Consider the following 15048-nt stretch of genomic DNA (forward strand, 5'->3'; position numbering starts at 1 on the left):
TATCAGTTGGGATTATTAGCTGGAACATTTCAGTCACCACGGGAACTGACATTTTTTGAAAAGAAACCAAGAACCCTCTATATTACATTTCAGTCCCTCTTGAAAACGTCTAGGTCCAAATTAGAGCAATCCAAATGCATCTACTTAGAATGTGCAAGTTCATTGTCCTTCTAAAATTGCACACTTTGTATCATCTGATAGCACATTACAGAAAAAAGGAGGCAGACAGTTCCTGCCACATCCATTTTAAAGTACAAATCTTAACTCCAGTTAGACACTCATGGCGTTAAGTCATGGTGGATTTATATTGCCTTAATCAGTAAACTATATAAAAAGACAAAAGCAGGGGTATTTTTCATTTTAGCATTTCATCTGTCACTCGTTAAAGGTGTACTTTTTATCATTAAAGTCTTCACTCAAAGCACACCTGAGTTGAATGAATAATCTTCTTATGCTGCCCCCAATTCCTCTAAAAGACAGTAGAGACCATCGTTCATTCCCACTCATGCCATAAATAATTTTAGTCTATTTCTCTGCTTTTATTGTCTCTCTTTTCTCTTTCTGATTCAGTGTATATGCCACTGCCAGATTGATTCTCCTAAAATATTTGTATTCACATTTTTCTTTGGATCAAAAGCATTTCCTCTTACCCCTCCAGGATTTTATCCAAGCTCCTTCACCTCTCATTTAAGGTCTTTGGTTTTACCACCTCTCGGGACCCACGTGTCCTCTGTCACTATTACCTGTAAACTAAATCTCCAGTAAGTTAGGTCCCCTGAATGTTCCCCTCATCCTCTTTCTGGAGCATCTGCTTTCTCGGGGTTTTGTCTTTCTTATTTTTCTCATGGAATTCCTGGTGCTGGAGTATCTTCCTCTCCCCTTTAACATTCTTCCTTTAAGAACCAGACCAAATACCTCCTCCTTCACAAAAAAGTTCCCTGAGACCCCCCACAAAGTGACATCTCTCTCTTCCTGTGTATTCTTATTACATGGACATTCTCCATTAATCACACATTTCTTTGGGCCCACTTTGAACTTATTAAATTAAATGCTGTTAAGCCTTTTGTCTTTGGGGGGGTGTTTAAGATCTCCAAAGGTAGATTATAAACTCCTTGAAGGCAGTAACCATTTCCTAACTTTTTCTTTTCCTAATCTCCTAGCACAGCGAACTTCATATAATCAGCATGCAATTAATGTCCCTGAATTAAGGATTTTTAATTTACTTGAGAAGTAAGCAAAATGTGTATCTGAGGAAACTGAGGTCCAGAACCATCAAAAACATGTCGAAAAGTGACTGCAGCCAAAGAGTTACTTTGCTTGATTATTAAAGATGTTTTCTACTCACACCAAAGTTATATTATTTTGTCCTTGATTGGTTGTTCTAAGTGAGGTAATTTATGAAATTCACTGATTAAATAAGGTATATGCATATATATTTACATATATGTATGTTAACAAATATGTGTTTGTAAATAAAAAATAGGTATAAACAATTAAAGTTTCTTTGCAGATATCGACATCCCAAGGGCGACGCTAAAGAATTCAATTTTAGAAACTTGTAAAGTAAGAAACAACATACAAGAATCATGATGACAATGGGGACATTGCTATTTTTAACGCACTGTAAGTAACGTGACTAATATTCTAGCGAGAACCAAATAATACAAAAGTCTCTAATGTCCTGTTAAATTTTGTTCTATCACATAGCATTGTAAACATAATTGTAAATCTACATTTTCCATGAAGATGAATAAATAGCTCAATTTAATTCCTGCATTTACACTGTAGTGGACAAATACAAGTTCAATTTTATAATGAAGGTGTTAATAGGCGGGGATGTAGAAAACACATAGAAATAATGCTAGTGAAGAAAATGAAATTAACCAATATTTAAAAATCAACCATAACTCGGGTTCTGGTTAAAGTTAGTCTGACATCCATTGGGTCTGTCCTTTTAAAGGGCTTTGTCCCTGGGCAGTTTGATGTCAGCGTTACACATTGTCACTTACCGTCTTTCAGGATGGTTTCTCGCTCTGTGCCATCTATCTTCTGACGGCCAATTAGGAAACTCGTGGTGTCAGCAAAGTAGATATAATTGGTTTCTGCATGAAAGTCTAAAGCACGAGGGTTTACCAGATTTTCTATGGGGATCATGTATTCATCAGCTATTTTGGTATTCAGGTCCATTCCTCTAACAATTCCTGGGCGTCCTTTCCCATAAAAGAGGAACAACTCATTCTTCGGTCCTGCAGAAGAAAGATTACAAACATAAACAACCAATGCTGCCTAATCTTCTTTACGCTGCATAATGCCACTGTTTAATTAACTGGCACAATTAGCGGTTTTTTAAATTCAATACCAAAAATTAAACTCTAAAATATGCCAAATGTATCTTGATGTAAGAAGGCCAGCTAATTGCATTACTTTAATTAAAATAGAAATTACTTCCGTGAATAAGTTATATTTAGTTAATTATTCTTTTGTCTGTAACTGTCTGTATAGCAAAAACATGACACATCATTGGATAACTTGTAACTGTAAAATGGACATTTATTAAAGCATCCAGCACATTTAATTTTACAATTCATTACAATCTATCTAACACATCTGTAGATATTAACTATAGAATTAATCATGTTTGACAATACTAAAAATTTCAGAGTATCTAAAACAGCCCCCTACTCCAAGTTTGCATCTACAGACTGTCAGAGGCTAACAGAAAGGAGCACACAGTAAATATATTACGGTTTGTCTAAACATGTGATTCATTTTTCTAAGTGAAATCAAATGCCAGTTACAGCAACGCTTTTTCTTTTACATCTTAATTAGAAATGTTAGAGGCTGATGCTGACTGCCAGCAACTCTGATGTTCAATACAGCCCTTGTCTAAAACAGAACAAAACAAAAACAAAAAACCCAAAACAAAAAACTGTTTCCTGGGTTCAAATGCCAGAATCAAGGTGGCTTTTTCTACAGAACGAATGAACCACTTCAGACTTTGTATGAAAAAACATGCAAGACTCTCCAATTGCTAGGGGTCCCTCTACTTAAGTCTAGATAATTTTTAAGAGAATATTTCATATGGAAAGGAAAACATACTGAGTTTTATTAATAAAACTGAGGAAAAACATGACTATTATATTTGTATAACCTTACCGTAAGAGATTCTTAGTGAGGTAAAATAACTACATTATAAAAATTTGGAGAAAAAAAAGAAAAGAAAAAATAAGTAGTCACTCATAAATTCAACACCCTCAATATAAACTATACTATCATTTTATATATTTTCTTTCTCTTGTTTTCTTTTAAAATTAGTGTTAATGAATATTAAATGATATAAATATTCATAAAATTTTAATATATAAAGAATAAAAATAAAACAAATCTCATGGACCTAGCACAGATCTTGGAAATATTTCCAGAACATTAGAATGCATGCACAGGCCCCAAACCCACCCTCCTTCCATCTCAGAGACGTCCAATATCCTGATTATTCTGCTTATTTTTTTTTTTTTAAGATTTGGCACATATGTTGTTTGTATTTTCTAACAATAGGTTGTTTAATTTTGCAAGCTTAAATTGCATGTGTGAACTCTTCTGTGAGCTAGTTTTATTCTTACACTCCTGATACCCATCTATGGTTATTACAATCGTTGTTCATTCATTTTCATTGCTGTATCATACTCCTTTGTGTGACGAGTCAAATTTAATTTGTCAAACTATTTTTCTAACACACAGCTACTTATATAGAAAAGGATACAATTTTATATTCTGATTTTATTCTTAAATCTTAACATTAAGTTTATGATCTACACTGATTCATCAAGTCTCACATTCCTTCAGTATGATCATAAACATATGCTGATTTGCCAAACCATTCTCCAATTAGTTTTATCTTTTCATATTATAATACTGAGATATGCATTTTTTCCAACCTAGTATTTTATACATTTTCTTAGACGATCTCTTAGTATATACTTACAGAAATGGAATTTCTGGGTAAAGAATATTAACATGCCTCTTTCTCACTGCCCTCACAGCATTTCAGTGTCTACCAACTTTCAAGAGTATTTTATTTTAAAATACTATTTTACATTATTTAAAAGTAGAACAGATTCATTAAAGAATTAAGTCCTGATTATTTCTTACCAACTTCATATGCATGGGTACTTTTTGTAAAATTGGGATTTTAGATATGTCTTTTAATATGTAACTTTTAAAAATTTAATGACATTTTCTTGTGCCATTAAAAAGCCTTCAAAACATTCTTTCCAATGTCAGCATCATGTTTCCTGCTAGGGAGGCAACATAACATAGTCAGCCACCTACCTACTGTAGGATGTTCAGATTGCTTCTGGGTTTTTGTTATTATACATATATTTATAATGAATTTCTTCAGACAAAAGTGGGATAATTTATTAAAGGATATTATCAGTTTTGTTTATCATAGGTGTTATCAAATGTCCTTCCAACGGTGTTACCAACTTCCCGTTCTATTAGCCATGCATAAAAAATCACTAGTTTCACCATATCCATTCTTGCTAACACTTAAATTATTGCTTTATTTTTTAACAGGTGCTTTAATTGGTAATCAGTAAACCTGGTACTTCACTGGCTTAATGTATGTGTGTGTGCATGGGTGTACACGTTGTTTTATTCAATCACTTTTTTCAGTCATTCAGTACCTAAAGTTTCTTCTAGTGTGTTTTCCTGTACGGCAGACAATCAAAAACTATACACATCTCAGACACTGATGTAGCCACGGTTCTGGTTTTGATTTAAGTACCTAATATCAGATGTCCTAGCTCAAGTCTGGAATATGGAAATGAGGCCCCCTCTTGCTATTTCTGCTGAGATTCATCTAACGGGGAAACTGCATTTCCCCGTATCAGGCTTTTCCCTTTGTGCGCACCAAGAGGCAAGGGAGAGGGCGTCTTTCCTTTTTGTGTCGTCTGCCAGTGTCACGCATTTCTGCAGCTGACAGCTGTGGTGCAAGCTTCCTAACCCCTAGATCTGTGTTAACATGGTGTGTTTTTGAAGTTACCATTGTCATTTGTGGCTTCCCGATGCCCTAGCTTCTGACTGAGGCCCATGTTCCAGCTTTAAGTCAGGCTAGTTTGTGGTGGTTTTGAGGAATGTTCCCGAGATAGTCTAGAAGCTGTTGCTTCAGGCATCTCACTGATTCCGTAAGCACGTATCTACTTGCGTTTGATCTTTTCTGCTTAAAATAGCTAGAATTGTTTGTCTTACTATAAATGTAAATAGATCCTGGTGGATCACTACATTCGGGATGACTGAAGCTTAAGCAACTCTGATTGTATGTTTTTTCCCCAAACATGTGTATATATACACATACACACACATATATATGTATGCATAAAAGTGCACGATTGTATTTTTACATGACATGCCATCACTTCCCAAGCGGTAACTGGACCAGTTTAAAGGCTGGTTATACACACAGACACACACGCACCTTCTCCTATCGTGAGGCTTCTGACAAAATATTCTCAATTACCCAGAGGATTTCTTGAACGTGAGAGTTGGTATCTTTATATTCACAGAATTTGATATAATGTTGGGAGTGAAAAGAAAATACTGAAATATGTACTTTTATCACAGTTGAGCAACTTGGGTTCTTAATTTAAAAGTACTTGTACCATTAATGCTAACCACTTAGTTTTAAAATTATAGCAAATTTAGTGGTCTTCTTTCATAGTCCTCAAGGGTATGGCAAGAAAGTAAGGAAGGTAAAAGAGATGGCAGGACGGTGACCAGAGAGGGAGCACAAACAGAAAGAAAAGGCCATGATGAAATGGAGAAAACAGACACTGTAAAAAGCAGTCATCATAACCTTAAAATTTATGGTATTTTGGGCACATTTAAAGACCAACAGTCTCCACATGGATGTCCTTGATATTATCTCTGATTCTGAAGGCCCTGAAGACCTTAATTTTGTGCAAAAATTTAAACTTGCAAAAGTCATGGGTGAAAAATATGTATTCACTTAAGTAAAGAACAATTAAATTATTCTAACATATTTCAAAAATAAAACAAAGACACATCTAACTTAGTAGATAACAAAACTGTTAAAGAGGTTGATATTTAATGAGTACAGCTCCAGTTACCTGGAAAATGAAATAATGAAATGAATTTCACTCCCCAGTGCTGGGTAAGGTGAAGTATCACTTTATGTGGATTTCTGTTGGACTAAACAACACACCTATTACTAGAAGCAACATTCTGGTTCAGAAAAGAGAAAATCTGGTCAGTCAAGGATTCAGGCCTTTTAGACCAAAAACATTCTTTAGGGAATTGAAGGATCTTCCTAAAAACCTTCCCTAAAGTATGTTCCCCAAGGATCCACAAATTTAGTGACCCTACAGCCCGATTACGTTTCTCACTCACAGTATCACACACATACAAAAAGGAGACACAAAACAAAACAAAACAAAACAAAACAAAACACACTGATTTTGAAAAACAAAATGGCTGGAACATATTGGCAGGCAAATTTGACCTGATGAAGTCTCATGTTAGTACTGATGTTGAGGATCCTAATTAATACTAAAAACCTTATTCTGAAGCGGTAGCTGCTGGCAAATGTTTGGGTTTTTAACAACTTACTTTTGCATGACCTGCCATCACTTCCCAAGTTGAAGCCAGTCCTGCAGCGACAGGTCCGTGTTTTGTAACTGCTGCTGAGCAGACAGATGTGTGAACATCCCCCTGGCATTCCAGACGGATCCACTTCACAAGCGTGGCTTCTGACTACAACAAATAAAACACAGCACGCTTGAAATTCTCCAAAGACAAGATAATTATGTGCATCAGGATGTTGAAACTTTTCCAGTGCAGAAGAGGGAATCCTAGCAAAAAATCTTTATACCCAATTATTTAGTATCATAATCAATTGGAAAAGAGTTTAAACCGTGTAAAAAAAAAAAGAAAAAAAAAGTAGAGATTTGCCAAAATCCTCCTAAGCCTACATTAAAAAAAAAAATTCTGAGAGATTAAATGATTTCATATCAATCTAAACTGTTTACCTATGAGCAAAAATAAAATGGGGAGCACGTCCCCATTTTTTAGGACGTGCTTATTGTACTTTTAAAAAATACACTTTTCTGACAAATATTAAAATGATACTGTTAAAATATCCCAGGTTAGGTAGTTAAGAAGTAAAAGGATTTCTCCTGAAATAATCTATTATATGGGTGCTTAACTAGAAGAAATGTCATTTAGTGATTACGCTTATTGAGAAGTGTTAAGAGAAATTTTCTTTTTCAATTTTGAGTCCATTGTCATTTGGAGAACCCTACACAAAATGAATTGTTAGTGTGTGCGTGTGTGTGTGTGACTGTAACTGCCAAAAGGAGAAGGCTAAGTTTTCTTGTGGAGATTAAGGAATAGAAGGAAGTTTCATGAGTGTAGAAGTTGGAGAAGAAACAAAAAATAGGAAAAGGACCCTATGGAGAGGATGAGAAAAAGAAAGGTTAACGAGAAAAAGCTGCAGCAGGAATACTATCAGCAGGATTTTATGTGTTATTGTAATTATATTATTTTTCAGTCACCTCTTATTTGGAATTGTGATCAATAATATGACAATTTTCTTTAAATATTAAAACTTACATGCTTTTAAAAATTGTGCTATATTCTTTTTGTACTCCTCATTCACTAAATGGAAAGATAACTGAAATGTAGTTTAACTGTTTTTTTCTCCCAGAGCGTTGCTTATATTTTCCAATCTCACCCCATTTCTATACTAGATCAAATCTCCTCTCACCTCCTTAGCAACTCTCCACTTTCTTTCATCATTACTTTTGCTCTCTCCATTGGATCATGCCCATCAGCATACAAATGTGCCATTATTTCTGCATCATGGAAGAAAAGTCCTACTTTTAACCTTAATTCCTATGGCAATCTTGCAGTGAGCTCTCCATTTCTCTGCTCCACTGAACATCAACACTTTTCAAAGTGATCCAAGCTCATTGTCTGTAAATTCTTTCTCAGATCCATTCTACCCAGGCATTCTCTTCACCACAAAACTGCTCTTATCAGATCCCTAGGGCCTTCATGCTATGAGATCCAATGGCCAACTGATTTAACAAGCTTCTTCTCAGTCTCCTCTTTTGGGCCCTCCTACTCTCTTTGACTTCTTATTGTTGGGCTGTCCCAGCATCCTTTATTTGAAATTTCTCTCCATCCATAGTTACTTCCTTGATGATCACATCCATGTATATGCCAATGATTCCAATTGTTATGTCCGGTCTGGACTTCCCCCTGAACTCCAGACTTGTATATTCAAATACCCCCTTGATAGCTCCACCTGAATTTATGATGGACATTCAAAATAATATGTAAAATTATACTTATTTTCTTTGTCCTATATCTGCCTCAATCTTAGTTTTCCCAACCTCCGAAATAATTCAGTTGCTCAGGCCAAACCATTGTCATCATCGTTGCCTCTTTTTAAAATTTACATCCCACATTAAATCCATTAGGAAATCCTGTTGGCTATACCTTCAAATATATCTGGAGCCTAACTACTTTTCACCACCTTCACTGCTACCATCTTGGTTCAATCCACCATCATCTCTAACCTTCCACCTTCGTCCTCCACAGCCTACTGTGAATATAGAGTAGCCACATTGAGTCCTGTAAAGTCAGTCAGATCATGAGACTCCTCATTCAATTTTATGTTTTCAGTGAGATTTCCTCTGACCAGTCAATATAAAATTGCAAGCTACCCTCCATTCCTGATACTCATCTGTTTTATTTTTCTCTATAGCACTTATTATCTTTTAATACAATAATTTACTTAAAAAATTATGTCTTCTCTACAATAACGCAAATCTCATAAAGGCAGTAATATTTTGGTCTGTTTTATTCACTGCTGTATTCCCGATGTAAGTAGAATAGTTCCTGGCACAGAGTAGATGGTCAATGACTAATTGGTGAATAAATAAATCCTAACATAAAACTCGAGTCAGGTTATCTACAGAAATCCAAATTCGAATTTCTGTAAACACATGTATGACAGTACACTGCCTTGTCTAAATTTGTGTTAATGGTTGGCTAATTCTCAATCAGTTTTCAAAAGATGAGGGGCATTTGGGTGAATTTGTGTATGTTACATTATTCTATGTATGACTGAGCCTAAATTATATTGATGAATAAGCATCACTAACCTGCTATGCAAAACAATTAGTTTGTGTTTTTGAGAAATACTTAGAAACACCACAGCCTTCTTATTAAAAAATATTTTTTAATTAACATGTGTTCAGAAATGACTGAGATGTTTAGTCAAGAGATCCCAGTGACTATAATAAAACCTGAAGAGATATTGTAAGAAAGTTGCCTGATTGGAAATTTGTCTCCCAGAAGGATTAAAAAAAATTCGCTAGCATCTTAGCTTCTGGGTTTCCTGTGTACACACATCAAAACTGAAAGCACCTCTCTGCATCTAAATCTAGCCACCATTTCAACCCTGTGGTTGTAGAAACGATTCACCTGGAACTGAACAGTTTGTCATTTAGACTTGGGAAGGGAGCTATTCCATTTTACCATGTAGACATGTACACTTTTGCTACCAAATCAGATATTTATGAACTCTAACACCAAACAAAGGCACACGGACCTCCATTCAATCCACCATTATGAAGGCTATGAAGAAATCTTGTATCTTACCTGTTGGCTGAGTTCTTCTTTGATAGATTCGGATTGCCCGAGCGTTTTCCACTTTAATCAGTGAATGAATATCAGTGCCATTAAATCGATTTATCCTTATGATATTGAAGTTATCAGGATTGGTTGCATACAAATAGTCTTCAAACACAGTTATACCATACAGATGTTTGACCTATAAAAAAGGGCAAAAATAACTATGATTTTTAATTATGATGCTTTCAATTTAAAAGAAAAAATGATTACTAGTTACAACTGTGGAAACTTCCCATGGTTGGAGAGTCACAAGCATATTACCATTTATTTTATCTCAAATAATTCAACATTTCACTAATTTAACATATTTCTCTGAGAATAAAACATTACGAAGTAGTTAAGCAGTTCCAAATGTATGTGAGAAACTTTTATGTTTCTTAAGACTCTGAAGAAAACATGTTCAGTTGCTACTTTTCAAAGGCTTGTAAGAACCAAACTTTCAATCATATTTGATAGTAATATGCTTATTATAGTGTTACACAAAATCTGAGATATTTTTGTGAGCTACTTGTTCTTATAGTCATGGATATATAGAATCTGTAAAAGCATAGCTTTGCTTGTGAAAGGACTGATGAGAAAACTCCTTTGAAAATCTGTTTTTTTTTTTAAACACATGTGACATTGAGACTAATACTTGCCCCAACATGGAAAATAATAAAAAAATAAAATCACATACTTGGAGTAACTGTAAATAAAATCTCAGCATTTTAATCAGAAATTGCATTCTTTCAAAAGCCTACTCATAATGACACGGAACTATTTGCTTTGAGAATAACAATGTTTGCAGCCTTCCATGACACCCTAACAGTAACCCTCCTCCTCGGCAGGGGTCTTGGGATTATGGGAAGGAACAGCCACTGTGAGGTCACAGAAAACTTCCAGTAGAGCAGAAGAAGAATGAGTATATTGATTTTCTCATGTAAAAAGGCACGTGTTAGGCATGTTGCCTTTGGGTGTTTCTTGTACTGAACTTAATTTAAAATGGTTCTGGTCCAGGACATGGTAGATCTGTCCATCGATTTAGTGTAGAGATTTCTTTGAAAGCATTTGTCATTAATCTTTGGCATTTTATTACACTTTAAGTGCACTTTTAGTATAGATTTGTAATTAAGAGAATTTGTGAAGGTATGTATGGTTTAACTGTAAAAAAATAAACAGAACAAAATCAGAAATTTTTCTATGTAGGAAATCTTGCCAGTTCTGTAATTTAAGCAAACGAATTTGATTTTTTAGCCTCCTAGCACGTGGACTCCTCATTACTGTCTCTGATCCGCTAATATGAGATGTTGACTAAGCGAAGATTGGCTTTTGTTATGTTGTTTTTGGATGTACTTCATTTCTCCGTGTGTAGTCTGGAAATGAAAGACAGGAATTAATGGGGAGAATCATCCTTTGTTAAATTCCCAATAATATATATCTATGTTAGTGTTACTCTCTGGTAAGTGGTGGGGGAGGGGGTGGCATGTGTTACTTACTAATTTTTTTTTTAACAGAACTGACATCATATTTGCTAAATATACCTATGACTCAATTTTGATTTGGGCAATACTTTTTTCCTATAAAAATTACAAGCAAGCTGAACTATTTCATTAATTGCCATTTACTTCATGCATGTTCTGCTGTAAGTTTCAGGCCATCCATCTGGAAGTGTGTGGTTGTGGCACACCCACATTACTCTCTATACAACTGCCAATCCACATCCCAGGAGAAAAGGCAAGAATCAGAGAGGGCAATTGGTGAAGTCAGAAAACATTTTCTCACAGTAATGATCAAGTTTCACTCGCTGCCTCCCTGCTTTCCTTCAGAAATGGACCATACCTTATTATAAAGCACCTCCACTGTTGCCTGCTCTAACTCTCCCGACAGAGGTGGGGTGAGCTTCGAGTGGCGATAGACCATTCTGCGTACAGGACAGACACTTCAAAAATGTTATCTATGTTGGATTACTTAGTGGCAGACTAAGCATTATGCTCAGGGAAACAGCAAGACATAAGCAACAGAAATGAAATAAAAGAGGATAATTAAAAACTGCAGACATTAAAAATCTTTTGAATGGAGTCATGAGGAAGATCATTGGAATTCCTCATCCCTGTTTCAAGGTTTAAAATTTTAATTATATATGTACGTGGAAAAAGAAGGTCCATGATAATCATTTTACAGACTAGGCACTCTAAGGTCATAACCAAAGACTGTCAAAGATATCAAGGTTTTTAGGACAGCAGAGGTGAGAGAGAAATAAGCGGCCGCACCTCTAATACTGGACACCTGTTTTTTTTAAACTATCCAGATTAGTGCACTTGTGTAACTGCCAAGGGAGGGGAAACATTTCACTGTTACAAGCTGCTTATAAAGGAAAAGTATCTTTACAAGATAATTACAGAATATCTGTGCCTTGCATTGCAAAACAAAGCAAAGAGATTTACATATTTCAGCTCCACATGAGACTATAACATGGAATGAGCACTGTCAGTGAGGTAAAATTGAACTTAAAAAGTATACTATTCAAAAAGGCTTATCTCCACTTAGAGATCTCCTTTAGGTGTTTTTTGAGTGCTGTTTGCAAAAACTTAACAATTTAGCAAGGAAAAAACTATACAGATGGGAAAATTTTTGACCTTGGTGACTTTCACAAAGCTCTCATTTTAAGAAACACCTGAATACATCGAAGGCAAAATTTAATCCAACCTATTAAAATAATAATGATACTTTTGTGAGCAGGCATCTGCTTTGTTAGCAAAGTATCTCCAATGCCACATGGGACAGATGACAGCTCGGTTTCTTTACAAATGAACTACTTCAATTAATTTTGTGTAAGTAGGTCATAACATCTGTCCTACTATAATACTTCTTTTTTTACTAGGATAGCATTTTTTGTTTTGTTAGTTGTTTTTGATGTATTTTTATTGGTTTTGCTTTTGTGTGCTTTTTGTTTTAGTAGAGGGACGAAGGGAGAGAGGGCACTCCCAGTATTATGAAGCACACTATGAAAAGAACATTCTCTCATATAGGAAATACATCACAATTTTTATGACCCACTGCAGCCTGACATCATAAGACATTTTCAATATTGCACTGTTCAGCCTTCTTCCTAGTAGGATGCCATTCATTTAATTACCTTAGCTGCATCTTTCTAACCAAATTGTACTTACTTGTCTGCCTTGAGTGATAGTATGTCTGTTTTTCCCTTGATAGTCCACTACTTCCACACAGTCCAAGTAAAGGTCTACCCAGTAAACCAATTTGCTGACGAGGTCTAGTGCCAGCGCAGCTGGCTGCTCCGTCTTTGAGTCGATTATCCTTGTTCTGTTTGTCCCATCCGTGTTACATCGCTCCACTTTGGCCACATTCCCGTAATCAGTAAAGAAAAGTTTTCTGTTGAAAGAAAAGTAAATGTTAAAGTGGATGGGGGAAAGCATATTCAACAGAACCATCCGTAAAAAAGCAGAACTTTTCCTTCTAATTTATTTCAGTGGTTACATCTGTTGGCGTCCCATAACCAATTCCATATAATATCACTCATAAACAGAGAAGTCTGCTAATGAATATTGCAGGGCATTAGGGAGCAAGTTAACTAACAACTGTAAAGTTTCCCCAAAACGGATGATGATGGTGGGTTTATTTTTGTATTAGGGGAAACGTTTCTTTAAGCCTCATAGAGCCGGGACACATACACCGCAGGAGACCTGTGGAGTCCGTTTGGAATAAGCTTTGTAAGTGAGCCAAGTCACCAGGCCAGGGCACGTGAGCTTTCAGGCTTTATCGTCAACCTGCTTTCAAATGGTGTGGTAATGTCTGTCTCCTATATAAGCTCTTATGTGGAGCTCAGTGATGCTAAGAGTGGCAGAGAATAGCAAACCTGGAATGGAATTAAGCAGATGGAAAAGCAACTGTGCTGTTTGTAGCAATGGAAATAAAACATAAATAATCCCCCCAAACCAGGTCCAAATATCCCCAAATCACAGAATTTCAGAAAGAAAATGCAGGCCATTTCTTTTCATTTTTCTCTATAGATTTTAAATAAAAGGCTGAAAAGCAACGTTGACCTCTGAGACAAGAAATCCTTCTCTGAAGCACTAACAGTGTCTGTCAAAGGTTTAAATACCTCCAACCATTCAGTGTCGAATATTTGATTAGTCTTCACTATGTTTAGTAAACACAAATCAATTTCAATTAACCTGACAATATTTTAACAAGATTATCTACTCATGAGAGTAAATTACATTTGTAAATAGAAGACCACCTTCCCTTGACTTAAATACAACCTCAAGAATAATCCAATTTGCAGTGCCTGAGCAATATTAAGATTACCTAGAGTATAGGATATTTGATTTTACAAATTTGGTGAATGAGTTTTTAGTTACTTTTCTCAACATTGTTGCATTATCTAACAATATGCGGTATCTTTCAAGCTAAAGAGTATGATTTAAACTTTAATTTAGCTCTTCCTTCTGGGGGAAGCTTTGACTAATTTTTAAGCATTAACATATACCAGTCTGTGACAGTGCAAGCCAGGTTTTATTATGAGTATAGATTTCCCCCAGTATTCCTGAAAGATCAATTTATCACCATAAATTAAAAATTATTTTTCAAGTGACATTCCATTCAGGTGAAGAGCTTTCTAGTCTAGTGAAGAATAAATAAAAGGGCATATGGTGCTATGTTTTATTGTCATGCTAAACGCTCAAACTTCTACTCTGCGCTAGCTCATGAGTTTTCTCTCTTTTTTGTTCTCTCTTTCCTATCACTATCTCTTCCTGCTTCCATCTTTTATCTCCTCTTTCCTCACTTGTTAACCAACTAGTTCGTTAGTCATCTCAAGTTAAGTGAGATTTACCCAGTTTCCGTCCTCCCTACTGTAGAACACTGCCCACTATTTCTGTCATAAGAAACTCTCTCCCTCACTTCACACCAAAATGCCTGTCCTTATGCAGTTTCCTTTTCCGACTGGTCCACTTCACAGCACTGAACAGCTGCTGGTGTCCTGGCTTTGGGACAGAGTCGGAGGCTCTGGCACACTACGTACAGTGCGTCATGTATAGACCATGTCAAGACAGTGACAGGAGGTAGGTGATTGAAACTATGTGGTGTTGAAGAGGGAAGGTGAGTCTGGAGATGGGAACTTCTATGAAGTCATCTAGAGATGTTTAGATGTGGTACAAAAAGGAAAAAAAGGAGATTGCCAAGACAAGACTCTTAGAGGTGTACTGTTGGGAAAAGACGGCCAAGTAAGATCAGAGATAGTGGTCAAAAGAGAGAACAGACTCCCAAAGAAGCCTAAGGAAGAAAAGTTTCATACTAAAGGATTGGAGTGGCTGTCTGGGTCAATCA

The 15048-nt window shown here is 35.8% G+C and overlaps 2 protein-coding genes across 2 annotated transcripts in view; both read right to left on the reverse strand.

Moving 5' to 3' along the window:
* LOC140696538 (low-density lipoprotein receptor-related protein 1B-like) overlaps positions 1 to 6737 on the reverse strand; it is a 298018-nt gene extending 291281 nt beyond the window's left edge. Inside the window, exons 1-2 of the mRNA XM_072962066.1 lie at positions 6628 to 6737; positions 2010 to 2246 (exon numbers count right to left, since the gene is read on the reverse strand). Of these exons, the coding sequence (XP_072818167.1) occupies positions 2010 to 2246; positions 6628 to 6736 (346 nt within the window). The 5' untranslated portion in view covers position 6737. The remainder of the gene's footprint in view (positions 1 to 2009; positions 2247 to 6627) is intronic.
* A 1419-nt stretch (positions 6738 to 8156) lies between these two features.
* The window catches only part of LOC140696539 (low-density lipoprotein receptor-related protein 1B-like), a 305131-nt gene continuing 298239 nt past the window's right edge, over positions 8157 to 15048 (reverse strand). Inside the window, exons 6-8 of the mRNA XM_072962067.1 lie at positions 12870 to 13092; positions 9688 to 9859; positions 8157 to 8326 (exon numbers count right to left, since the gene is read on the reverse strand). Coding sequence (XP_072818168.1) covers positions 8157 to 8326; positions 9688 to 9859; positions 12870 to 13092 — 565 coding nt within the window. The remainder of the gene's footprint in view (positions 8327 to 9687; positions 9860 to 12869; positions 13093 to 15048) is intronic.

This window comes from Vicugna pacos, chromosome 5 (assembly GCF_048564905.1).
Source record: "Vicugna pacos chromosome 5, VicPac4, whole genome shotgun sequence".
Classification (NCBI taxonomy): Eukaryota; Metazoa; Chordata; class Mammalia; order Artiodactyla; family Camelidae; genus Vicugna; species Vicugna pacos.